General features: G+C 44.4%; 1 protein-coding gene across 3 annotated transcripts in view; it reads right to left on the bottom strand.

Annotated features, from left to right (window-relative positions):
- Nucleotides 1-926: 926 nt before the first annotated feature.
- The window catches only part of LOC308573786 (ceramide synthase 3-like), an 81,024-nt gene continuing 55,178 nt past the window's right edge, over nucleotides 927-26,772 (bottom strand). For all 3 annotated transcript variants that reach the window (XM_081171105.1, XM_081171106.1, XM_081171108.1), the window contains 7 exons: nucleotides 25,405-25,462; nucleotides 24,783-24,833; nucleotides 23,871-23,963; nucleotides 21,476-21,604; nucleotides 20,030-20,136; nucleotides 17,970-18,126; nucleotides 927-3,119 (listed from right to left, as the gene is read on the bottom strand). In XM_081171105.1, the coding sequence (XP_081027231.1) occupies nucleotides 2,988-3,119; nucleotides 17,970-18,126; nucleotides 20,030-20,136; nucleotides 21,476-21,604; nucleotides 23,871-23,963; nucleotides 24,783-24,833; nucleotides 25,405-25,462 (727 nt within the window). In that variant the 3' untranslated portion in view covers nucleotides 927-2,987. The remainder of the gene's footprint in view (nucleotides 3,120-17,969; nucleotides 18,127-20,029; nucleotides 20,137-21,475; nucleotides 21,605-23,870; nucleotides 23,964-24,782; nucleotides 24,834-25,404; nucleotides 25,463-26,772) is intronic.

Below are 26,772 nucleotides of genomic sequence, written 5' to 3'. Positions count from 1 at the left end.
TCACATTTCAGGTATTTTACGGGAAACCATTCATAAAAAAATAAAGCAGGCTATCGTCATCACAATGGAACTGATGTAACAAAAGAAGACGAGACAACACATTTTTTTAAAAGGTTTACTGAAAAACCAGTTTCTGTACTGGAACCTCAAGTACAACATCCTGAAGTCTTAAAGTAATAATAACTTCCACCCACCCACAGACTGCATGTCCATATCTGCACTGGATCCTGGATTTCCTTGGCGCCTCTGTTCTCCTCACTGATCCCATTTGGAGAAGCAGCCTTGCCAGCCGTGGTGGGGCCCTTTTTCACACCCACCTTAAGATCTCTGGCTTGCCCCTTCTCTTCATAGGAAGCTGCCTGATGCTGTGTCAGTTCAGTGGCCTATCTTGCTCAGTTTTTGTCTTCAATGGCTGGCAGTAGCTCTCCAAGGTTTCAAGCAAAATACTTTCACCAGCCCTCCCTGAACATGCTGGAGATTGAACCTGAGGCTTTCTGTGTGCAGAATGAGTGCTTTGCGACTGAGCTACGGCCCTTCCCTAACCAGTCACTGGTCCTACAGGCTACTTGCTGTTCACCCGTCTCAGATGCTGGTCAATTCCACAAGGCTCCTCATCGATCCATCTGCTGCTGCTTCTGCTGAGACAGGAGGTCGGGGCCGTTTCCTGACCCTTTTCCTTTCTGCCCCTTTTTCATTCCCATCTGACAATCAGTGGCCGAACTGAACACGCCAAGTCACTGCCAAGAAGGGATAGCTCCTCGCATCAAGTGCGGTCCTAGGTTTCCACCTAGGATTGGTCCAACAATAAGGTTAGTCCTAGCTCTCTTGAATCTTTGCCTAAACGTAGCAAAAAAAGCAACTCGCTGGGCATTTTCATATAAAGGCAGAGGTAAATATATAAATAAATACGTACACACGTTAACAGGTAGGTGACGTTGCAATTTATACATACAGAATACACACACATCCCACCCCCTCCCAGACCAAAGAGGGGAGATTTTACAACACTTGTGCGGTTCAAATGGGGGGGGGGGATAAAGTCACGAATACAGAGCCAATATTGTTCCTCTAGATCAGCCTTCCCAAATCTGGGGCTGATAGTAGTTCCGGTCCAAAAACTTTTCAGGGCATCAAATTGGAGAAGGCTGATCCAGAAATTGCTGCTGTCCTTTCTCCCTACCAGATAAGCAGCTAAATGAGTTGGGGCTTGGGGAGATGCCACCTGTGGAATCTCTTGGGGGATGAATTGTGTAACCTCAGAATAATTATTTCTAGTTTCCTCAGGTTGTTTTTTTTTTTAAAAAAACCCCACTTTGGAGCGGAGATGATGCAAAATTGAGAAGAAAAGAGGCCAGTTCTTAAGTAGGAGTCCGTGAAGTATCACTAAGCAGTGTCTCGTTCACTGGGCAGTTGTTTGGCCTAGTGGTTGCTGGTGCCCATTGGGAATGGGAGACAGACGTCAAGGAAATAAACAACTATCTGATTTTTAGAAGACATCTGAAGGCAGCCCTGTTTAGGGAAGTTTTTAATGTTTGATCTTCTATCGTATTTTTAATATTTGGTTGGGAGCTGCCCAGAGTGGCTTCAGAAACCCAGCCAGGTGGCCGGAGTATAAATAAATTATTATTATTATGCCAACCTGAAACAGAGGCAGTCATGGACTCCAGATGTGTTACTTGGTTTCTTGGAGGATAGATTGTTTTTAGAGAGAGAAAGCAGCAGGCTTCAATGGACACCTTACTGCAAAGCAGTGTAACAAAAACATAAAGGAAGAGGAATTCTTTGTAGGGCTTCAAGGCATCGTCAAATGAGCTGCTTTCCTAAAAAAATGCAATTCCCACTTGGCACAACTGAGCCGAGAAAGAAGCAATATAGCCCAACCAAGGCCTTCCATGCCCTTCAACTCCAGAATGACCTATGCATGGGATCACTGCCACCCACAATTTGCACAAGGCTGCTGGAGGCCCAGCAAGAAATCTCTAACTCCAGAGATAGGAAGGTGGTGCCGAGCTGTCAGCAACCACCTGGGCTAGGACTAGGAGCTCCCAGCTCTCCATGCAGCCACCGTGTGGTAAGCCACCAGAGATGCCATTTGGACCATCTTCCAGGGCAGCAAAGAGCTGTAGCTCCAAGGTACAGCATCTGCCTTACACGAAAAAGGCCCCAGGTCCAATGCCCGGCATCTCTAGGTAAAACTGGGGAAAGAATCCTATCTGAAACCCTGGAGAACTGCTTGTGTAGAAAATGCTGAGCAAGATAGATCTGGCTCAGTCTAAAGTCTATGTTCTCAGGCTCCCCACATACCAGGGTGGCCGCTGGGCCCTCCCACAATGTCGTGTGCTTCTACCATCAAGTAACAAACCAACTTAACAACAATTCCCAGAGCGGCTTAATGGTCAATTGTCATTCTGGAGGAAAATGTCACAAAGAACCTTGGTAGAGTTTGGTCCATGCTGCCTCTTCCTAAGGTCAACCCTCCCAAGAGAGAATTAGAAGGACATTCTCAGGTAAGCAACCAATGAAGGCTTGAAACTCAACAAAGATGGCCTAATGCCTTACTGAAAAAATTCTGGTGGCAACAACTTCACATAAAACCCTGCACTTATGAAATAATGTTAAAACATTATTAGAGACTCGGCAAAACTGTTTAAAGCGCTTATCAAATTCTAAATGTGTGAGCAGCTCGGTTCAAAACGATGACACTCCAAAGACTGTTTGGCGATCCTTGAGAATTCTCAAGAGTTGAAAAGGTCAGGCTTGCCATGCACCCGTATGCACTGTGTTAGAAAGTGGCCCATTAAACACATTTTGTCGAGTTAAGCAAATTATTCTTGCTCTTTTAAGAAACTGGGCTCTCTTCCAGCTCAACTGGCCGGCAATAAAATCAATCATGGACTCCAGTTAAGATGTTGACGCTAAGCTCTCTACTGTAGGATGGGTTTCAGGCGCAGCAAACAGCACCCTGAGGAGAAGGCCCTGGCAACACGCTAATGATTGTTGTTGTTTAGGAGAGGGTAGCTCAATCCATTCTTGCTTCCGTTTTTGGTGCACTCCTCTTCGACATCACTGAAGGAATCTTCTTCTTCTTCTTCATCATCACTCCTTTCGTCTTTCACACGCTAAGTGGGGAGGGGACGAAGAGTATTAGTCAACGTTCACAGATGTCAACACACACACATCCATTGCTGACAGCAGCAGAACATATAGTTAAACCAAAGGACACTGGGTGTTGTTCAGAAGGAATGGAAACAGGCTACTTTTGATTGAAGAAAGAGGCAGCAAATCAGAGGTTGAAACTGATCTGAAAACACTCTTGCCAAATCTGCACCCTACACCGGAATCCGCACGTTTAGAAACTCAATGTACAGATTAACTTACATCGTCCCAGGTTACATTGCACTAAAACAGAGGCCAGGCACATTTGAACCGAAGGTGCTTGAGAACAAAGAATAATTTGGTAGAAAATACAGAGGAGAAGGAGGAGAAGGAGGAAGAGAAGAAAAAACAGGTCAGTAAAAACTGATTCATGTAAAACTGGAACTCTATTCCATCATAAATACTCATGAACAAGTAGGACGCAGGAGGGGCAGTGAGTGTAGTAGCACTACCAGTACATTGTCCTTGTGTCACCAGTACTTCCCAGGGCTGGGCAACTTTCGGTTTCCCTCAGTTTCTCATTTTTCCATTCTTATGTTCAGTTCTCCACATTTTCTTGGGCATTTGAAAATTCATCAGTGTTTAAGTCTGATTTTCTCTCAATGAACACCCATTGCTGTGTGAAATAGCTGTGCGACTCTACCACTGCACTTTAAACGTGAAGCAAGTTCCACCCACCAATCTCTTGCAGGAGGAAATATTCCCGGTGCTTCCATTTCAGACTTTTCCATCCAACATCAGTGCAATCCCATGCATCTCCACTCAAAGGTAAGCCCTCATGAGCTCACAGGTAAGTGCACAATGGCCTTAGAACGTTTTGGGATAAAAATTGCAAAACAAGTGCAGGCATTCATTCACTGGCCTTTCAGATCTGTCCCAGGTCTACAATTAGTAAAAGACTCCTCTGTTAGTAGCTAGTCTGACGGCAATTGTCCGTCATTGTCCCCCACTCCCCTTTCTCTATTAAGTTTCCATGAAGACAGAGTAAAGCTAGGAGGGAAAATTAAAGCATAAACTCTACCAGCTTGACCGCAAAACATAAACTTCCTGGGGTTCTCTCTTTTGTCTTTTCCAGAGCAATGCTCACAAGGGTATCCAAACAAACAAATCACAGTGTAAATACTGTAGGATAAACTTGGCACACCATCAGATAGAAGGAAAGGAAAAGCCCCGCACAGACAATTGATGAGGTATCATTTTGTTCAAATCGCCCACTGGCACTTCCTGAGCTAAGGACTCACTTTGCATTCGCCGTCAAAAGGCAACAATGTTTTCTGGGGGTCCGCGATGATTACCACAGGAGCGCACAGGGAGGAAAGCCTCCACAAATTAAAAAAGAACAGGCATGCTGAGCACAGAGAGAGAATAGGAACTGGGCTTACTGTCCAGTTCTGGGTGTGCACATGCTGGATTTGCTTGTGACTGAGCCAAGAAGGGCTGTGGCTCAGTGGTAGAGCATCTGCTCTGCATGCAAGAGGTACCAAATTTAGTCCCAAGCATCTCCAGGTAGGAATGTCCTGTCTGAAGCAGTGGGCAGCTGTTGGCAGTCAATGAAGGCAATCCTTAACTAGATGGTCCCCTGATCTGACTCAGCAGAAGGTAGCTTCCTATGGGTCTAAAGATATTGAGGCTGTGTTTATGAGGAAATGCTTCATCACCCCACCCCACCCCAGTGTATTATCTGGAAGTTTGTTGAAATATTAATGGGACATTCATCCATGAACACATAAAGAAGGCTGTTGTTTTTGTGTAGTGCAAGCAAGAGAGGAAAAGCACAAGAAAAGATCTTTCTGCCTGTTTTGCATGTTCAAGACTATTTCGTTGCTCTCTCTCTCTCTCTCTCTCTCTCTCTCTCTCTCTCTTTAGTGGACTCTGGAATCTGCTCTGAAATTATGTGAAATGTCACCAGTTCACGACTCGAGACGTTCTATAAAAACAGCTGCCTCAAGCTAGGATGTGTTGAGCTACATTTCGAAGCCCGGCTGAATAGTTACAAGGATAATAATTCCAGGTACCTAAATCCACTGAGAAAGTCAACTCGTGTTAATCCCAACATGTAAAAATAAATTAAAATTATTGTGAATAGGCCTGGGTGATGGCCTTCAGTTGGCCTATTAACAAGCTATTCATGCGGTGATAAGACAATCTTCCTTTTTAATTGACAGTAGCGTACGATGGATAGTCACATGGGAGAGGAGTTTCAAATAACCCAGATGCATCATGGGAGAATTATAGAATGGTATTAAAACTTTTGAGTCCATCAGTACAATCCAGTCTGCATTGGCAATCTGTATACAACACACAGACCCATTGTGATTCTTTACTCAGAAACAAGTTCCACCATCTCCAATGGGGCTTGCTCCTAAGGAAGTATGAAAAGAATTATAGCCACGTGTTTGATTGTGAGGACATCCTGAAAAAACAAAAGCTTTCCCACCTCCACCAGTCGCAGGAGAAATCTGTTTGCCCTGCTCCCTTTGTATCACTGGAAAAAATGGTTGTTTCAATTCCTGCCTCTGCAAGCCTGCAAAGCCTAATAAGAAAAAGTTACTTATCTCCTCTGCCTCACAGTGCCCAGCCTGGTGATAACACAATAAAGATGTGAGGAGGGAGCTGCAGCCCAGGTTAGGAAAAGAGGTGGTTAGCTACTTTAAATGAATTCAGATCTCCAGGGCCTGATGAGCTGCACCCAGGAGTACTAAAGGAGCTTGCGGAGGTAATCTCAGAGCCTCTGTCTACAGGCTTTGAAAAATCTTGGATAACAGGTGAGGTCCCTGCAGACTGGAGGTGGGCAAATATTGCCCCCATTTTTAAAAAAGGGGGAGGAGAAGACCCAGGTAACTACCAACCATTGAGCTTGACATCAATACCAGGGAAAGTTCTTGAACAGGTAATTAAAGCTTTTGGTTTGCGAGCACTTAGAAAAGGATGCTGTGATTACTAAGCCAGCATGGGTTTCTCAGAAACAAGTCATGCCAGACAAATATCATCCCCCCCCCTTTTTTTTTGCTAGAGTTACAAGCTTAGTGGATCGGGGGAGTAAGAGCTGTTTGACATGGGAACAGATTCCCTCAGAAAGTGCTGGCATCTCCTTCCTTTGGAATTTTTAAACAGAGGTTGGATGGTCACCTGCCATGGATACTTTAGTCAAGTTTCCTGAATAGCAGGAGGGTTGGGCTAGATGACCCCCTTACAACGCTACCATTCTATGACCTCCACGTCTCTCATTTTCCAGAATCCAGAAAAGCCAACAGCACTCAATATCAAACTAGTCTCTTAAGTTACTGCTCAGTTTTAACCAGGTGGAGACTACAATAATTCACAATTAATCATGTACTCCGTGGCTTCCTATAAATTCTGCTGGCTTTGTTATTGAAATCCGCTAACTACTTCAGGGTATGTGACTTTGGGAGAATGTCAAAAGCTCAGGCAGCCCTGCACAAGTCATCACATCCCATTGCTTCCCCAGCGAGTCCAATTATAAATCTCCTCCTGGCAACGAAACAAAGGCCGATATAATAAGCATTTTGGTGCTGTTACGGAATTTCTTTGTTAACCCTAAGACAAAAGCTTAGAGTTGAGCTAAAGAGCTCCTTGTTATTAGACTTTGTTTCACATTATGAATGCTTCCCTAGCCAAAAAACAGACTTCTCGGGTTGGGGTGCATTTTATCGAGTGCTGTCATCGCAGATCGTCTTGGCAGTTGAAATGGCTCTGCCTGCTCAGCCCTTCAGATGGGGCTAGGCCCATACTTAGCTTGCAAGGTGGGATGGAGCTGCTTGGCCAGGTTCCTAGTGGGGGTGGGGGGAGGAAGGGTCACTTTTGCTTATCGGTGTGGGAGTAAAAGACCCCAGGCCTGAAAACCTTCTGCTTGAGGTTGCTGACAAGGGGTGATGATGGAAGCGAACGAGGATTGGATGCTTACACGACAAAGGAAAAGTGGTGTTCTCAGAACTTGTTATCGAAAACAAATTCTTGGGATGTAGCTGGAAGAACAAAACTGCAAGGTTAGCTGAAGCTGGCATGATGAAGTAAAACCTTCTTTGAAACAGCTTGGCTACATTCACAGAATCCCAGCTGCAAGGGACCACCAGAGTTATCTAGACCACCCCCCTACAATTCAGGAATCTTTCATCCAATGTGGGGCTCAAATCCATGATCGAGATTAAGAGTCTCATGCTCTAACAGTGATCCACCGCATACGGCCCTCGGTCACTTTTGGTGGTCCTCAGCAACACTCAATGCCCCCCGCCAGCCCTTGCTCTGTTTCCCCAAAACTGGGTAAGTGAGGTGCTGGGTTTGGGGATGGAGGCATGAGTTCCGGCTGAGAAAAAGCCCTGACTATGAAAATGGGTGCAAAAAGCCTGCTTCCCTTGGGGAAATTTACCTAAAGAAGAAGACTCTCTGCTGGGTTTCTACCTGTTCCTCACAAGCAATACAGCCTTTCAATAAAAGGATCTTTAGCAGATCCTGCATTGCAGAAGGAGAGACTTGATGACTCTTTGGTCCTTCCATCTCTGTAATTCTAGATCTTTGCAACCCTAAAATAATTCTCAAATACTCTCGTCCACACCAGGAAGGAGAGGGGCAATGTAGGAGGGAGGTTAGAATAGTGCAGACTTTCCAGCGGAGACAATCCCGCAATTGTGCTTGCACCGCACCGCACCAGTCTCCCTTCTGCCTCCCCACACTGTTAAGCCACTGTGACCCACCTACTGGGAAGCTGGCATAGTGGCTCCATCCCACTTGGAGAGGAAGGAAGTTGCCTGCGTGCCCACATGATCTGCACCCAGTGGTTTATATTTAATGGTTTCTCATCTTCACACACAGAGAAGCAAGCTGCCTGGAATCCCAGGAAAAAAGCTAACTATTATCTGCATGTCAATGGGGTTTCCCAGAACAATCAAGTTTTCTGGGAACTTGGGGCTGCCACCAAAGCACACTGCTGTGTGATGCCAAGGGTGTTAGCATGGGAGCAGAATGACTCCTGTCATGCAATAGCGACATACAAAGATGAAACTGAGAGTCTGGTTGGAACTTGCACCTGAATTGATTAACAGAATCACATTCACAAGTCTGAACAAATGGTTGCAGAGAGAGAGGAGCTGCTGGTGCATTTGCAATGTGCCAACCTTGCCCTGCCCTTTCTCCATCCTGGCATATGGCAGCAGCACAGGAACCAGAGGTCAGGTGAGCACCACTGCCGCCCTCCCCACTACTGAAGTGGATCTGGTTGGTATGGATTTTCTGGGCAGTATTTTCCTACAAAATCGAAAGCGCTGTTCTTCCCTTTGTGGTTTTTCCAAGTGACATTACATCCAGAAGGGAATCCCAAGATCCCTTATTACTGCATTGCTGTTTCCAGTTGCTATGTGAAGCCATGAAAGTGCTGAGGAAAAACCTGTAGAAGGCAAAAGGTTGTACAGGAAACCGAGGAAGGACATCTCCCATTGATGCTTTTTGCCCTCAAGCATTTTTCTCAAACATTCAGGGGCGGAATCCTCTGAAATGGGTATTGCTTTTGCCACAAGAACGTTCAGCTTTGGGGAGTAAGAATGGTTTCTGAATGAGCTTACCAGGCAAGTGTTTACGGATAATGTACCAGAGTGAAGGAAGTGTGAGAAAAGGTCACTTTGCTGATTTTCTTCATGCAGCATTTTGAGATGTTCCTTTTCACCACATATCCTGTTCAGCTCGCTTGACTGACAGGTTTCTGGGCCAATAAGAAAACTAAACGCTTTCTTCTTTGATTTTCTATAAACTGAAAAAAATTCATTGGGTGGAGACCAGCATGTTCTTTTCAGGAAGATCTTTGCCTTGGCAGGAACATTTTACACTCTTGACTGCAGCATCAGATTTCGATCTTGGACTCCAACGTTGGCCAACTTACTCTCCACGAAACACATTCCAGAGTGGGGATGTTGTATAAAAGCCAAGGGTTTTTGCTTTTGTTTTTGACTGAAGAGGAAGTCAATAAAAAAGGAGGAGAGCTTCACACTATATAGAAGCCATCCAGCTTCTTGGAATTTTCGGCCGCTGAAGAGGAAATGGCACCATTCCCTATTCTCTCTCTCTCTTTTAACAAAGCCACTCTGAAGTTGAATGAGATAGGAGCAGCAAGGGGTGTGTGTGAAAACTGTATCCTTTCACTAGCAAAGTTGCTGCCAGTTCCACAGTGTTCCAGGTAGGCTGAGTTGCTTAAGCCGCATTGCCCAAGTGTTCGTTTGCTGAGTTGAAGGTATTTAAGTCGCAGGATGTTTGGGATAGGTGAAGTTACAAGATAAAACAGAAGAATAAGGAGATGTTAACAAGATGAATCCCTGTAGAATCAAGTAGGAAAGCTGATCTTGGTCTGAATCTTTTCAGGTTACAAGTAGGAAGACTGCAGTTTCTCTTTCAATGAAAGCTCCACAAACATAGAAAGCTAGCAGGTCATTAAGACAGGCTCAGCATCATTTCTCCCTGACAGTTCGTTTATCTATATGCAGGGAGTTTCTTCCTTGTAGGAACATTTGAACACAAGGACACCCCACCCAAACACCCACATGTGGCCTGAAGCTAAACAGCCCAATAAAATATTTACTACTTGAGCCTGTTAAACTGTATAAACAAGCCTTCAAATACCACAATTGGGGGTTGGGGTGGAGTGGAGTGGGATAAGGCACCAAAGATGCTCAACAAAATGGCTGTTATGGTTGTTGTTGTTGTTTAGTCGTTGAGTTGTGTCCGACTCTTCGTGACCCCATGGACCAGAGCACGCCAGGCACTCCTGTCTTCCACTGCCTCCCGCAGTTTGGTCAAACTCATGCTGGTAGCTTCAAGAACACTCTCCAACCCTCTCGTCCTCTGTCGTCCCCTTCTCCTTGTGCCCTCCATCTTTCCCAACATAAGGGTCTTTTCCAGGGAGTCTTCTCTTCTCATGAGGTGGTCAAAGTATTGGAGCCTCAGCTTCAGGATCTGTCCTTCCAGTGAGCACTCAGGGCTGATTTCCTTCAGAATGGATAGGTTTGATCTTCTTGTAGTCCATGGGACTCTCAAGAGTCTCCTCCAGCACCATAATTCAAAAGCATCAATTCTTCGGCGATCAACCTTCTTTATGGTCCAGCTCTCACTTCCATACATCACTACTGGGAATACATCACTACTGGGAAAACCATAGCTTTATGTTATGGTAATGGTGTGAAAACCTGTGGCCCTCCAGATGTTTTTGGATTCCCAACTCCCATTGCCCCTAGCATCTTCCCATGCTGGCTGGGGATGTTGGAAGGTTGGAACCCAACAACATCTGGAGAGCAATAGATTCCTCATCATAAGATTAGAGCAGAGGTTCCGAAATTGTGGTCCATGGAACACTAGCTGCATCTGGCTGCCTGCTTCTGGAAACAGGGTGTTGAGGAAATGCACCCTTAGTCTGATCCTGCACTCTTAGTCTGATCTGAGATTCTGAGTGGCAGGAGGTTGGAAAGACTATAGAGATGCTTCCAGGGATATAGAACACATGGGAATTAATGAATTGTTTGGGGGAAAGTGAATAGCAAAGGTGTTGCCACTCTCGGTGCAGTTAAAATGAAGTGGTGTAAGATTAAAAGGAGAATCAGGATTTGCAACTCCATGACACAGGATGTGCTGATTCCTGGCAGTATAATCAGATTTTTAATTAGTGCTAAAATTCAACAGCTCTTGGTAAAGACAACCACAATAGCCACCCACACTCTCCCAGTTAACTTCATGGAAATGTGAGCAACAGGAAATGGAAACGTGCATTACTTTCTTCGATACTGAACAGAACTTGCCACTTTTGGAGACAGAATTGTCTAATTGTAGTGACCTCTAATGGAAAAATGACCTGCTAAAAAAAGAGAAACTTAAGCCAAAAGAAGCTGGTTCACCAAACAAGGTCCTAAATGGCAAAAGTGATCTGAGTAATTTCTTTGATCAACCATGAAACAACAATGGTGTCCCAAATCAGTAAAGACGAAAAGGAGAACAGAAGCCAAATCCTTCGGTATATATGTCCCAGAGCAGGAAATCTCTCCCACTTCTGGGGCAATCTAACTCCCTACTGGAAGACGGTTAGTCTACTAATAAACAAAAGGAAAAAGTGAGCCTTCAGAGAGGCCAGTGAATCTCAATGGGACAAGAGGTTAAGAGGAAAAGACGATTGTGGGTAAATATGATTTATGCAGAACTCAAGAGAATCAGCACCACAGACATGATTTACAGAACAAGCTGCATCACAGAGGAGATGAATCAGTAGTTCAATTTGATGTGCCGTTTTGCAAATGATTACCATTGGCTTGGAGATTCTGTTAGGTGCCCCGGGACACCAGGGCGGAGCATGCATCCAGGGTGAGCATGCGGATGCCAGAGCTGGTGCTTACCTTGTCATCGCCAATTTTAGCCCAGGCTGGGATATGTGAGATAGGAAGCACCTGGAAAGGATAACTGACTATAAAATGACTGGTGACCAACGTGTGAACAGCAGCTCCGAAGATGCTGAGTTCGCTCTGCTTTCATTTGTTGTTGCATTGGAACAGCTCCTGACCTGCTGCTTCACACACCGGAAAGCAAGATGGTGCGACGTACCGCAACTGTAGCAGCAAGGACTCTTCTGTCACAACTGGGGGGAACGGGACTCAAGAGTGAACTTGAAGGAGAAGACAATGTTTTAATACGGTAGCATACTTTACCACGTCTCTGGGGTTTTCTACAAAAGTGTCTGCCTTTAACCAGTGGAGAATGTTTATGGTAGAAAGAGAGGCAGATATTGGCTATGGCAACCTAGACTCATAGAGTTGTAGAGCTGGAAGGAACCACAAGGGCCATCTGGTCCAACCCCCTGCAGTGCAGGAATATGTTGCCCAACGTGGAGCTCCAACCCAAGACCCTGGGATTAAGAGTCTCACGCTCTACTGACACAGCTATCCCAACCTGAGGTTTTTAAGGCAGAGGTGTGGCCCAGGCTCTACAATGCTCTCTGCATTACTTGATACTTATGCAAAGACTGAGATAAAATCATCAGGAGTCTTTAGCTTCCATTAGCCCACATCCATCCGCCCCCAAATGGCATGATCATAGAGGTAAACCTGAAAACCTGTTTTCAAAAGGAGAACATGAAAAACAAGACAATCTCACCCTACTTTCTTAAAGAGCTTATTAGAGACAGCTCATAGTTCATGCTTTGCATGCATAAAGATTCCGGTTTAATCCTTGGCACCTTCAGATGTGTGTGTGTGTGTGTGTGTGTGTGTGTGTGTATATGTGTGTTTGAGGACCAAAGGTGGGCAAGACCCTCACCTTAAGCCAATGGTAGGGAACTTTTGTTCCTTCAAATGTTGTTGAACTCCAATTCCCATCAGCCAAGACAGCATGGCCAATTGTCAGGGATGATGGGAGCTGCAGTCCAAAAACATCTGGAGGGTGAAAGGTTCTCCTTGGTGCTGGCACCAAGACTTCTCCACAAGCGATTGCTGGATATTTTGCAGGATTCCCAGGCTCCCTGCTACATTTTTTTAGTTGACAGCTATTACAATAAACTGAATGGAACCAGTGTGGAAACATCTGCGGAAACATCTCGGATATGACACTGAGAGAAAAAAGTAGGGAGGAAAATCTTGAGCCAAAGAAGTGGTGGTGGTGAAAGATCTGTGGTTGGGGCAGAAATAACTACAGGCAGATTTGATGGCCAATACCAAGAAAAACATTAGCATACAATCAGTTTGGCTCCGCTGGGATTTTCCATTATCCCTTCGCATCAAAGCTTCTCACAAGGTGTTAGCAACACTGTAATCATCCAGACCAAAATTACAGTGGTAGGAAACACCCTTGGTGAGGAGGCAACAAAAATTGCTGAAGCAACACCAAGCTAAGGTTCTTACTCAAAATGAGATTGCTGATTGGATCAAAATATGGCAGTTTCTGAACCCTGAAGGCTTTGCAAGCAAGACAATACTAGCAAGCAAAAAAACAAACAAAATTGGGTGCAAGATATGGAGACATCCCAAGGAACATTTCACAAGGTTCATGTTAAATCTGCCCCACCCAGTGCATCAGTTTCAAATGTCAGTCCCGGGTGTTAGAGAAGGGGTAGCCGACATAGTGCCTTTCAGACATCCTAGGCTACAACTACCATCATCCCTGACCAATAGCCATGCTGGAGTTTCAGTCCACAAGAACTGGAGGGCACCACATCGGCTACCACTGCATCAGAGGTTTAAGGCAGGTTTGGGATTCTGTTAGTGCACTATCCATCCCATTTCTAATGGTCTCTCTGTCCAGATTAGTGGGGTTGATCTCAGAGGTAGTGCTGAGGACCTCAAGGCTTTTGATCTTGGGGGACTTCCACATCCAGATCCGAGCTGCTTTCTCTAGAGCTCTGCCTTTGCTTTCCCATTAACAAGTTCAAAGAAAGCAGAGGAAATCCAGAATGAGTATCTGACTGGAAGCAATTCTGGGTTGGATAAGGGCAAAAAAGAAAGCCCTGATGCTTAAGTCAAAGAAGATAGAGGTACTGTTGGTCCGAAAGGCAGCTGATCTGGAAAGAGATTTGCAACCAGTTTTAAAGAGGGTTGCACATCCTCTCTAAAGTCAGTTAAGAACATAAGAAGAACGTGATTGATGAGGTACACACACAAAAATGTGCCACTTGCCCTGGGCGTCATTTGTCCCAATTTGGTCTGAGTGATTTGATTCTTTGGTTTCCATAAACATAAAAACACCTCTAAACGGTGTACAAAAAACTGAAGCAACAACAGACAAAAAATGCAGAGTTATATATAAAATTGTGACTTTTGTCACTAATATGTATAAATCAATATCAGTTCATTTTCCTTCTAACGCAACCTCCCTCTCAGCCTCTGGGGTCTCGCCCACGGTCCAAACAAACTCTCAGCTCACCCACACAAAAAGTCTCACAATGTTAAAGAGTTCCTGGAAACAGCAGGCATCACCCTAGTCCAGGCACCCCCAAACTTGGCCCTCCAGCTGTTTTGGGACTACAATTCCCATCACCCCTGGCCACTGGTCCTGCTAGCTAGGGATGATGGGAGTTGTAGTCCCAAAACATCTGGAGGGCCGAGTTGGGGGATGCCTGCCCTCACTCTAGACTTGCTTTTTATGGGCAAGACCCAGGTGACTGGTTCTTCCTTACGATGCTGGATAATTTAAGGGGCTGTTTTTGATCTCTGAAGCCCTAAAACATTTGGGACCGGGCTGTTTGAGGGATCACATCTGTATGAACCCCTCCTTCCCAAGCCACTGGATTGGCTCTGCTCAAAGGAATGAGGAGGAGCTAGGCTTTTTCTATCACATGATCATCTATTCTGAAGTCACATCCACACAACATCCATTTAAAGCACTCTTATACCATTTTAAGAGTCCAGGAGAATCCTAGGAGCTGTTTGTTAATTGTAGCTTCATGAGATCAGATCCCTCAACAAAACACGGTTCTCAGAATTCTTTGGGAAGCCATGGCTGGCATATGAGTGATTTAACTGGATGCTGTGGGTATGGCACAACACACAGCCTGGCAATCTAATGCTTGCATAGGGTATAAGTCAAAAACTCAAAACCTACAGGCATTCTGCACATCTCAGACAACGGCAGTATCCTTTAATAGCCATGCTCTAAAAGTGCCCTGCCTTAATTTGCCTCAGTAGTATAGATGCATAGCCATCCTTTATACTCATTCATTCAGCTCTGGAAAGAAAGCAGTTAATCTCAGCGGATTCCCTTTGGCAAGATACTTTCCACCAGTACATCATTCCACATCCTCAATTCCCCACATGTTTTAAAGCTTGTCCCTAAAATATCCACCCTATGTTTAGACATTATGGCTCTGGACGTGTTTCAGTGATGCTGGAAGCTTGACTCAAGAGCGCATTGTAACTGCAAGAGGGAGTTGTATTACAGAAACAAAATGGGCTTCTTAGCAACAGAAATCCTTGAACATCAAGATGGTAGCTCAAACAGCACAAAACGGGGTTGTGAGTGGGGAGTGGTTTCTGTGTTACTATTCCCCAACCTAACCTGACATGGCAAACAAAAGCTTTTCTTCAAAATCACAAATTCAGGAAATCCAACTGGTGAACTGGCCCTTCGCAAGTGCATAGTACATTTATGTATAAAAGTATTTCTATACCACAAATGACATTCTATATCACAAAATATTAGGGTGGTGTACAAAGTTAAAACATGACATGAACTGGCAGGATGAGAAAAAGAAGAAGGAGAAGGAGAAGGAGAAGACAGGAGGAGGAGAAATGGGATCCTGGCAAGGGGATGGGGAAGGAAGTACTCACAGGGTGACAGAGGATGGCGAGGAGATGGGGATCAATGTGCAGGAACAAGAGCATTGGGACCCATCACCAGAGCCAAAGGGGCCCCTGTCTACTCTCTGAGGAGTAGGGAGAAGCAGGAGTAGCACTCTAGGAAACTGAGACAGGCAAGAGCCCACAGCCCAGATCACTAGCTAGCCAGGTAGGGCTTGCTAGCTCTGGGGAGAGGTGTGTGATTCCTCAGTAGGTTCAGAACAGGTGAGTGTCACATGCTTCACCAAGCCCAGATGTTGCAATCAGCATGCAAAGAACAAAAGGGAAACAAGAGCTGAGGGGTTGTGTCTGCTCAGCTGCCCATGTTGAAGGACCTTGATTTGGATGTTCTCTATAGGACTGTGCTTTGGGTTTGACTCTGGACTATCTCCTGGACTTCAGACTTGGCTGCTTGGATTAATCCTGGACTGTGTTTCCTGACCTTTGGACATTTCTTGTGTGGATTAACCCCTGGTTTTTATACTTTGGACTGGACAAGCTGACTTGCTGCCAGGTAGGCCAGGGCTTCAGAACAAAACACACACAGACACCAATACAGATAAACTAAAAACCGAACAGGGCTGTCTGCATAACAAAGGTTTCTTAGAGGTGTCTGAAAGTCAAAAGTGAGAATGTCTCTGCCAAATATATGCTGGAAGAGTATCTCATAGGCAGCGGACTTGCAACACAAAATGCCCAACATCCAGTGTAGGCCAATCAGGTCTCTGTAACATGTGTTAATACATCTGGAATGGATAATCTCAGTGACTGGGCTGGGATATAAGGGCTCAGGCAGTTGTTTAGGTTATTTTGAAGCCACAAAGTAGGCATTCTTAACCTGTGGTCCATGGACCATCAGGGCATTCATGAACAACATACACACACACAAATTTCCCCAATGCAATAAACTTAGTGTTATGCATTTATTTGCATTTTACTGGGGAAAGGGGCCCATAGCTTTCATCAGATTCTCAAAGAGGTCAACGACCCCCAAAATAGTTAAGAACCACAGCCATAAAATGTTGCTTGCAGAACTGATGTTCCTACATGTAAAGAACTAGAGATGAAGGAGGATATGCATCTACTTGCTGCTGAAAAGAGCATGCCAGACAGCTGGAACACAGGGTGCTGTCATAATGAGTCCATGTCCATGTCCTCTGCATTTGCCTAGGTTACAAACTTGATTTGATTTCAGCCCTCTCCAGAGTTTCGTATGGGAAAGATACCACGGACAGAATGTGTTATCTTTTCTTGCAAACTATCTGTGGCATTATTGATCTATGGCCTCTCCCCTGAGAACATGGGAAGCTGTGTTATCCTGAGCTAGACCTGCACAGACTTGCAGCAGCTTTCTAGAGTTTCAGCCAAGAGTCTTTCCAAGTCCTGGGGGATGCTGGGGAATTGAACCAGGACGCTTTTGGGCTCTGCCACTGAGCTACAGGCGCTCCTCTTAAGGTTTTTGTGTAGTGATATGAAATACATGCTGTGATTTCATCATGCTACCAGTTTCCCTACCCTCAGAAGCAGCAGCCAATGAAGTGAAATAGGGATCACCTTGTTCATTTTGCATGAATCAATGATACAAGGAAGAGGAGATGGAAAACTTTGGCAATGTTCACACATTTCCTACAGCCAGTGGTACTGCCCCTGAGGTTACAATTTGGAATTGTCTTAATTCCTGCTGTTGATAAAAAATAAACTTTGCTTCCTGAATGAATACCACCAAAAAGTAACTAGACACAGAGACAAAATCTTGCTAAATCGAGGCCCACATCTAATTGGCATTCCCCTGAACCAGCAATATGTAGTTGCAGCAGTGGGGATGGCTGCAGAGAGATATGCATTTAAATATCTAGAATAGTGCCAACTTCTATAAACAGATGATCTCGTGACATGGCCTGCCAAGCAAGTTGCTTCTGAAATCTGCTTAACAGCTTTAGGGACACAAGCCGCCTTCACAGCCAACTTTGCAAACCCTTTGGAAAACAGATGGGAGGGAGAGCCTCCTGAAGTCATCCCAGATGGCAAAGGAAGGGTGGTATTATGACCACCACTGTACAGACAACTGCTGTTTTGATGCTCCATTTCTAAAATATTGTGTAAAACTGCAAACACAAACATACAGGGGTCATACATAGAGACATGGACATAGGAGCCAACAACTAGAAGCCAAGGTCCTTTCGACCCCCCAATAAAATATTTTAGGGGGCTGGCCATTGAGGGGGCTGGCCATTGCCATTCAGATGGTTTGGGAGAGCCCTGTCTTGTGATCAGTTATGAGGGGTGGGATTTACCTGCCCCCCCCCTGATATTTTATTGAAGTTGGTACCCCTGGGCATGGAGGGCTGCATTCTGGACCCCAGACCTGAGTTTTCCTGCCCTTGATGTAAATGATAGTTCTTAAAAAGCGAAGAGTTAAGAGAACTGGGAGTTTCCTAGTCTATCATTATCAAATGCCCAAATCATACACTTACGCGGATGCTTTGGCTGAAGCTTAAGTCTTACCTTTATAAAGATGAATTTCTTCAGAATTTTGAAAACTAAGTAGCCCCAGTACAGATGCAGACCTTGCAGGATCAATAAAGGTACATTGTAGACGACATATGCTAGGACGAATGACTGTGTATAATACATAGGATAGATCAATGAGGATCGTAGAATCCTGAAATAGAAAAAGTATTGTGACAAAGTGTGCATGGGACCCTGGTGGATTTTAAGCAGTGTATGCCTTTACTAACATCCCCATGACCTGCTTTGCTTGGGAATTCCACAAGACAAAGAGAACAGTGTCATTTTGATACCAGCAGTTGAAATCTGTGCAGCCTTGAAAGGTTCAATTTACCATCTTGATTCAAGATGGCACCAAATCATGTCCAAGCATGGTTGAAAACCTGGCCCTTCATCACAGGAATGAGGTTCAACTATGGTTCAAAAATGTCTGGAGACTAGCACTTGCAGAGGAAACAACTCATGGTGCAGCAGTATTGAAAGGAAAAGAGAGAAATCGGGTGTTTTCTAGGCCAATTGGTGGCCATTGATTACATGTGGACTGGAGAACATTATGTTGGCTGCATCAGTACTGATCTTGACTTCCTGGTTGCTTTTCCTTTGTCAAAACTATGTTGGTGTGTGCCCTGTCTCTGTTGAGTGATAGAAACTATGATAAAAAACCGTGTTGAAGGGATACAAAACTAGATAGTAACCAAACATGGGTAAAGGACATACTATAGAATATGGATAATACTTACCTGACTTCTGGCAAGAGGGGGAGTATTGACATTTTTTTTCTTTGTATGGATATTATTGTGCTCCTTTAATGTATATTATTGAAAAGTCAATAAAAATATAAATATTTGCAGGGGGAAGGATTGAGGAACCATCTGTTCAGCCTGCCGCCTTGATTCAAAATGGTGTCCAACTGTATCCAAATACAGATGAAATCCTACTCCTTGATCTCAGGAACCATCATGCAAAATTTGGTTGCAATATTGCAAGAGGTGTCCAAATGCACAGAGAAGAGAGACAAGCCACTTCCCAAAGAACATCATGGATCACTGTAATTGTGGTTGACTTTTATGCTGCCCTTAGGGCATCAAGGCAGTGTACAGTAGTTAAAAGTAAGATGCAGAACAAAACAAAAAGTCTATTAAAAAAAAAGGCAATGCTAAAATTAAGAACAGACACACTTGAATGCTGACAGAGCACAAACACAGATGAGAGCTCAAATCAAAGGCAGCCAGGAAAGGTTTTCTATCCTAAAGCTCATCATGCTCCTCTCATACCAAACGGCAACACAAAGTTAATGGACCATGTGTAGAAGCAAAGGCACATTGGTGCTCTGTGCCTTCCTTCTTCTAAAGGAAGCCCCCAAGCCTCATTATTTCAGAAATATAAAAGGATCAGGGGAAAAAAGGAAAGTAAAAAAAGAAATTTAAAATAACCTCTACAGAACTTGCCATATTCATTCAGTTTTTCAATTCAAGATTGCTCCTGTTTGTTTGCTTGTTTTTCCACTTCTGTATATCTCAGTGAACCCCTCTACACCTGCAAGGAGGTCTCTTCCTCTCTTTATGGGTGGTGCCATTCAGGCAGTATCATTCATTCATTTATTTATTAAGGGCATTTTTAACCCGCCTTTCATCCATTGATCTCCATCCCTGATCTAAGGACCTAGGCAGGCTGATGCAGGACTAGGTGTTCCTTCTTGAATAACAAATGCCACTCACCCCTGAACACAGCCAACAGAGGGCACAATCACTACTATAACAAAAGTTGAATTTTGTAATATTGGTGTCCAACTAATGCATCCCATCAGTGTAAGGATCTCCGCTTGCGCAATTGAACTTTAGGCTCTGCTCCTCTCCTCTGCTCTCCCCACCCTCCCCAAATCTCCTCCAGATGGTTGAGGGAAGTGTAGAACACTTTTCAGGAGAGGCAGGGGAGTTCTATTGAGAAAGTGGAAATTCCTATCTGGATAGGCCCATTATGTAGTGCTACATTGGATACAACCCTTTGTTTTACCCTGAACATGTGTCCACGTTGCTAGTCCATATGAAGCAACTCACCAAAAGGGGAAGAGAATTATTCGCGTGATGAAGAATGCAATGGAGAAAACAACGAAGAAGAAACTGCAAGTTTTCTCCCAGCGAGCGTAGTTGAACATCTTTGCTGCCTGGAATGCAAACAAATCCATTAGGCAGCATCCATAAGTTTAGGAGATTCCCCTCTTTCAAATCTCCAGGATTATCAAACGGTTGCACAGTGCGCTAGAACAGCCATGAGCTGGCCCTTCTTGGTATGGTTCTCTGTCTTGTATGAAGGAGGTCCCTGGTTCAATCTTGGAGACGTCCAGGTAGAGTTGGGAATGTTCCCTGTCTGGAAGCCTGAAGAGCAGTTGCTGGTCAGTGCTGACAATATTGAACTCGATAAATCAATAGCAGCTTGCTTCCTATTTCCATAGGCTTTCATCTAATCTGCAGTCTGCCACTCCCAGTCCTTTCTAAACCTCCCTGCGAGAGCTATCAAAGCATATCTCACTGCACTTCCGTCCCACCCCACTGGTACTGACACCTCCGGCACTCCATACTTCTGGCCCAGTGCAGATAGGGAGGGACCAATGGTGTAATTCTTCCTATGCCAGCATCTTCCCTGCCGTGCTCCTCTCCAATGCTGCTCAATAACAATATGAAGCTGCTGGAAGCGGTCATTAGGAGATATGGGGCATGGTATCATCAGTATGACACCCAGCTCTAACTCTCTGCTACATATGACTCAGGAGAAGCTCTGACTCTTTTAAAACAGTGCCTGGATGGATGAGGGCCAACTAGCTGAAACAGAATCCTGGTGAGATGGAGGCACTGTGAATGAGCGGTTCTCGGGTCTGGGAGTTGGGTAGTTCACCAGTTCTGGACAGGGTTGCACTCCCTCTGAAGGAACAGGAACATAGTTGGGGGGAGGAATATGCTTCTAGATCCATCCTGAAGTCCCTTCACAAGAAAGGGGATAAAACTCTCCCCCCAAATTATCGCCCTATTAGTTTTCTGGATGTTCCCTCCAAACTTTATGCTAGAAACCTAGCCAAGACACCTGCTAGGCTCCACAAAAACAACATCTTACATGAGGAGGGTGGTGTAGACTTAGAGCTGGCTATAGCACTACTGACCAATGCTTCACACAGTCTCACATCATTTGCAAATATACGAATCAAAACAAATGCAACCTCCATTGATCCATCTACCACTTTTGACTCAGCCAACCAAAATAGATTGAGGGAGAAGTTCTCAAATGCTTGTTATATAGACCTTTGAAAGTGCAAAATAATTTTCAAAGGAAAGCACTTTCATTTCCCAATGGGACATCAGTTGCCCTTCACGTAAAACTGGTTGACAACTACATAGGCCAAAATTGACTGTCTTCGCTTGTCAAACCAAATGTCTGAACGAGCAAAACAAAGAACACAAACCCAGTATGATCTTATAAATAGAAGGCACTTGAAACCAAACAGCTTTTACCTCCAGCCAGAAATCTGCAGAGTCATGGATGAGCATGACCATCGTTCCTATACGGACGTGATTGCTACACCAGGAGAGGAACATCAAGGCAAGGGCAGCAAAATGGTGAATCACATGGGCTTTAAAGTCCTGTTGGAGAAAAGAATAAATAATGACTCAAACCCGCTTCTTCAAACAAGTTTAACAGAAATGTGTTTGTTACACCTAACATCATGGGCAGTGTCAGGAGTCAGCACTGATGTGCACCTCCTGAAACCCATGATCCACCAGGGGTGCCCTGCCAATCCCTTGCTGCTGCCTCCTATTCACTTGCCTTTGTCTGAGCAAGCGGTGACAAAGAGTAGTAGCATCTGCATGGTTTCTCTATCAGCTCTGGGAGATGCTGCAGATTGAGCCCAGAGGGGAAGGCCAGTGAGTCAGAAAAAGCAACAGTGGCGGTGGCGAAAAGGGGACATTCAGAAAGGGAGCCAAATGAGAACATCTTGACTGTCCCCTGCCTAAACACGGAATCTGAACTCAAGAAAACAGGGCTGGGTAGATGCACAGAAGCCAACGCTTTGGGTAAGTGCTTTGGTTGTATAAATAAAAAGAAGGCTGCCTGATTTTGTGTTCCTTCCAGTAACTCTGGCTCCTTTACATTTTGCAGGTGTAGCAAACCCATATCAATATGGGGACCACTAGTACCATATTGAAGATGGACCATATTGCTTTGAAGCGCATCATTGCCACTATCCCCATTCTGTAGCTTGTTGCAGATGACCACTGCTTGGTTCAAGCATAGAGCATATTGTATAGTACAGGAGCATAGCATAAAATATTCAACTTTCAGCCACCAGATGCATATTGAAGGTGGAAGTTGATGCATCTTTCATAAAGACAGAACTGTGCAAAAATTTACACATGGGTGATAGGTAAGGAACAATCAGTCTATTCACAGTATGTATCAATGTCACAAGTGTTAATTCATAAGGTCCTACCATCCCATCCACATTATTCTGTACATCTTTAAAAAGCATGACATTTAAATACATATTTTATCACAAAATCTTTTCTCACATGCAGTTTATCACAATTATTCATTTCTAAACACCTTTCATCCTGACATATGTGATTTTTTTTTGGGGGGGGCAATGTTTTGCAACATTTCTTGAGCTAATGTTGTGCTGAGACAACATTTTCCAAAGCTCATCCAGGAAGACCCACTGGAAGCTGTCCAGGGTCCTGATTAGCTTTTGCTTGATGAGACTCTGTTAATGGCTACTACTTCCATCAATCACCAAACCCCAACACAGTGTTGGATGCCATACTGTCTCTTTTTCTGAGTGTATTCAGCAAGATGATTGTGGTGGGGCATAGCTGACCTGTGGCACAATCCAACGCCAATGCTTGCAAGTGACAGTATTGGAGCAAGGTTATCTGAAAGTCAGTCCTGTTCACACCTCCACCCAAGCTGCTATATTTGAAGGGAATTTTATGTTCTGAAAGAAGTTGCCTTCTTTCACGAGGGAACATCTGCAGTATTAAATTACTCTTGGGACCTGGTAGCAGAATGTTTTTACAATGTTTTTAGCTGAAACTGTTTTTAGAAACTGTTTTTTTAATGAATTCTTATAGGTATATTTGCCTCTGTAGGAAGAAGTCCCCGAAAGTATTCTGTAGGAGGAAGGGCACAATAAAACTTATTATTAATAATAAATATCATTACCACCCACAGTGATTATGTGGGAAAAGCCTGCCCCTTTGAGATTTTCTTACTTGTTGAACTCTAGGTCCTCTTTGATGCAGAGAACAACATAACCTTCAGTATGCCCTTCCCTGTCCTTCCTATAGTTTCCTTTGTGTCCATTAATTGTTCCTTGGAGCCATCTTGGCTTGGAGTCTCCTAGCATTAACATATCAACACTGATACACAGCATGTCTCTCAAAATGCCTTTGGCGTGTGCATTTCACCCTATAGTGCCCTGGCTTCTCTGAGTTGCTATCATGAGCCCTTGCACTCTCAGCGTCCAGTTCTCTCCCAGCACTAAACTAAGTATAGTCGTACCTTGGTTTATGAACAGCTTAGTTCTCAAACATTTTGGCTCCCGCACGCCACAAACCCGGAAGTGAGTGTACTGGTTTGCGAACTATTTTTGGAAGCCGAACACCCAGTGGGGCTTCCGTGGCTTCTGATTGGCTGCAGGGGCTTCCTGCAGCCAATCAGAAGCCGCGCTTTGGTTTCCGAACGTTTTGGAAGTCGAAAGGTCTTCCGTAAAGGATTCCGTTCGACTTCCGAGGTACGGCTGTGTAGCACTGATGGAACACTGCAGTGCAACGCTTTTCTTCTCCAATAAAAAAGGCAGAAAATCATAAAACATTTGTGGACTGTATATTGTGAACTGTTATCACGACTTGCCTTCCTTTTGGTGTCAAATCCAAGAGTAAGCAACAGCGAACTATAGAAGCTCATCTGGAGGACGTAGTACCAATACTGAGATGCCAGCAAAGACTGGAAAGAGAAAGAATGCCCATTACCTCTTGAGTCAGACAGTCTGGGGGAGGGGAGAAAACACTGGTACAGTGGTGCCTCAGGTTACATATGCTTCAGGTTACATACGCTTCAGCTTACAGACTCCGCTAACCCAGAAATAGTGCTTCAGGTTAAGAACTTTGTTTCAGGATGAGAACAGAAATCGTGCTCCGGCGGCACGGCAGCAGCAGGAGACCCCATTAGCTAAAGTGGTGCTTCAGGTTAAGAACAGTTTCAGGTTAAGAACTTTGCTTCAGGATGAGAACAGAAATCGTGCTCCGGCGGCACGGCAGCAGCAGGAGACCCCATTAGCTAAAGTGGTGCTTCAGGTTAAGAACAGTTTCAGGTTAAGTACGGACCTCCGGAATGAATTAAGTATGTAACCCGAGGTACCACTGTATTGGTGTTAGCACTGTGGCCAAGGAATAACAGAAGGATGCCTAAAAGAAAGGGGCCAGTTATGACCCTGGGATAGATTTTCCCTTCTTCGGGGGATGAGGCCAAGGACTTTGCATGCAATTCAATCCCCAGCACCTCCACATAGGGTTGGGAGAGACCCCTATCTGAAATCCTAAAGAGCCAGTCAGTGTACTGAACTAGATCAACCAATAATCTGTCCTGGGAAAAGGCAGCTTCATATGTTCTTATGCACTCTTCTCTTTTTGACTAGTGGGCATGTGAAACTCAACATGGGGTGGGCAAAACGGTTACTCTGACCCCATTAAAGCGTTGTGGGACGACTTTTCAGAAAGAGGGGACAATTAGAACTCTAAGAGAAGCAGCAGAAACAGCACTCACGTGGTATGGATAGTTGGCCCAAACCTGCCAAAGATCATAAAGCCAGGGTTTCTAGGGGAAAACGAAACAAAACAGAATCAGGCAGATAATTACCATTATTTTCCATGTTACAGAGTGAGCGCAGCACACTGGCTGAGCAACTGAGTTGGTTCAAATCTCACCTCTGCCACAAACTCACTAAGTGGCCTGAGGCAAGCCATTCTCACTCACCTGCCACTCACCGCCATTTGCAATATGAGGATGGTAGTTCCGGCCTACCTTACAGGGTTCTTGTTACTATTAGTGGGAGAACCTGCTTACAGATTTCCTGAAGAGTTCTAGCATCGGGGGTGGGGGAGAAACCCCTATACCACAACATGCATTGGACTAAGAGGAGGGCAGGATAATTCCCCAGTCCTGGCTTCTTCTTAATCAAATAAAATTTCATAAATCCCCATTTATAAGACTAGATTTGGGATTATCATGACAAGCAACTGCCGAGAAATTGGGAACCAACCCCTATTTTGCAACAAGGAAAAATTCTGGGCACATGGCAAATCTTGCTTTAGAGGAAGCAGGATCAGGCCTTAGTTTTGATGAAGATTTTATTAAAGGTTCACTTGTTATCTCCCATTTAACTTACATCATAGAGAAATACAATTCCAGCAATACATGATGTCAAGTAGAATATAAATCGCCAACTGCAAAAAAAGAAGGAAAAAAGGATTGAAGAACACAGAAGTCACACATCTGAAGTAGACATAATGCTGCCCAATTTTCTGTACATATTTTGGAGATCAAAAAGATCCCTTCTTTCCACCTCCTTCATTTCATCCTAACTCCTTCCTTTCATTTTCAAAGTTACCGTATTTTTCCGTGTATAAGATGCTCCCTATTTTGGGGGACTCCAAATTAAGAAAACACCCCTCAGCACTACCCGTGTATAAGAGGAGCCCCAATTTTTAACCATTTTTTTGTTTGTAAAAAAAACCCCTAGTCTTATACATGGAAAAATACGGTACATTGTGGTTAGCTTTAACATTGTTTCTGATTACTGCTAGTATTGTAGTTAGCTGAAACTGGTTCAAAAATCCTACTTCTAATTATGATTGCAAAGTGCAGTTTTAATGGGCATCAGGGGTGGGGGAGAGAACTGATTCAGTTCACATTTAAAGGCAAATCTAACAAACATGTGCTTTCTGAAACAACACAAGAACCGAAACACAGACATGCTTCAGAATTTTACACATATATTAGGGGAAATTGTGCATATACATGCATATAATTGCGGAAAATAACATACAAAATGCATTGTGTTAGGTCAAGTGGCTTGTAAAAATGGGTACATTAGACAAAACTTCATACACGAATGTGTTTGGTGGGTGAAATTCACATTAAAATGCTGCTAAATTTAATGATCTTTTTAAACAAACAAACAAACAAACAAACAAACAAACAAACAAACACAAATTGCTGTAGAAATGTGGAGAACTGAGGTTAAGATTGTAAAAAAGAGAAGCCAAGACAACTTAAAATCATCAAATATCATTCCTTAATGTTTGGTGGAAAATGCCAGTGCAGATTTTCTTTGTGTTGGCATCCGTCTGTCTCGGGAGACAATGGAGGAGTGTGCCTTTGGGGGGTGCAGATATAATGCCAGCTAGAATCACACAGCCCAATGAAAGGAAGTGGAAGATTTGTAATTGTAATGTGTATGGGTTGCTTGTGCGTAAGTTGCCGCCTCTCCAGGCTTTGTTGCCTTGCTAAACCTTTCAGTCTGGGCAGCCCTTCACTTCGTGGCTACCTCAGTCGCTAGCAGAATCCATCAGTGGGCGTTTCTTAAATCTTTTCCAACATAAAAGTTGTTTGACACCCAGTCTCCTCCTACTCTCTCTGCGCGGAGGTCTTCTGCGCAGGGTGGGCGTGGGTAGCGGAGGACCCGTGCTCTCCCCACTGGTGTCCGGTAAAGAGTCCTGGAGCCCTCTCGCCGATTCCCCCATCAGCCCCTCTA

This window comes from Podarcis bocagei, assembly GCF_964188305.1.
Source record: "Podarcis bocagei genome assembly, chromosome: 14".
NCBI classification, from domain to species: domain Eukaryota; kingdom Metazoa; phylum Chordata; class Lepidosauria; order Squamata; family Lacertidae; genus Podarcis; species Podarcis bocagei.
The sequence above is the reverse complement of the archived record's forward strand: the minus strand, read 5'-3'. Positions and strand labels throughout refer to the sequence as shown.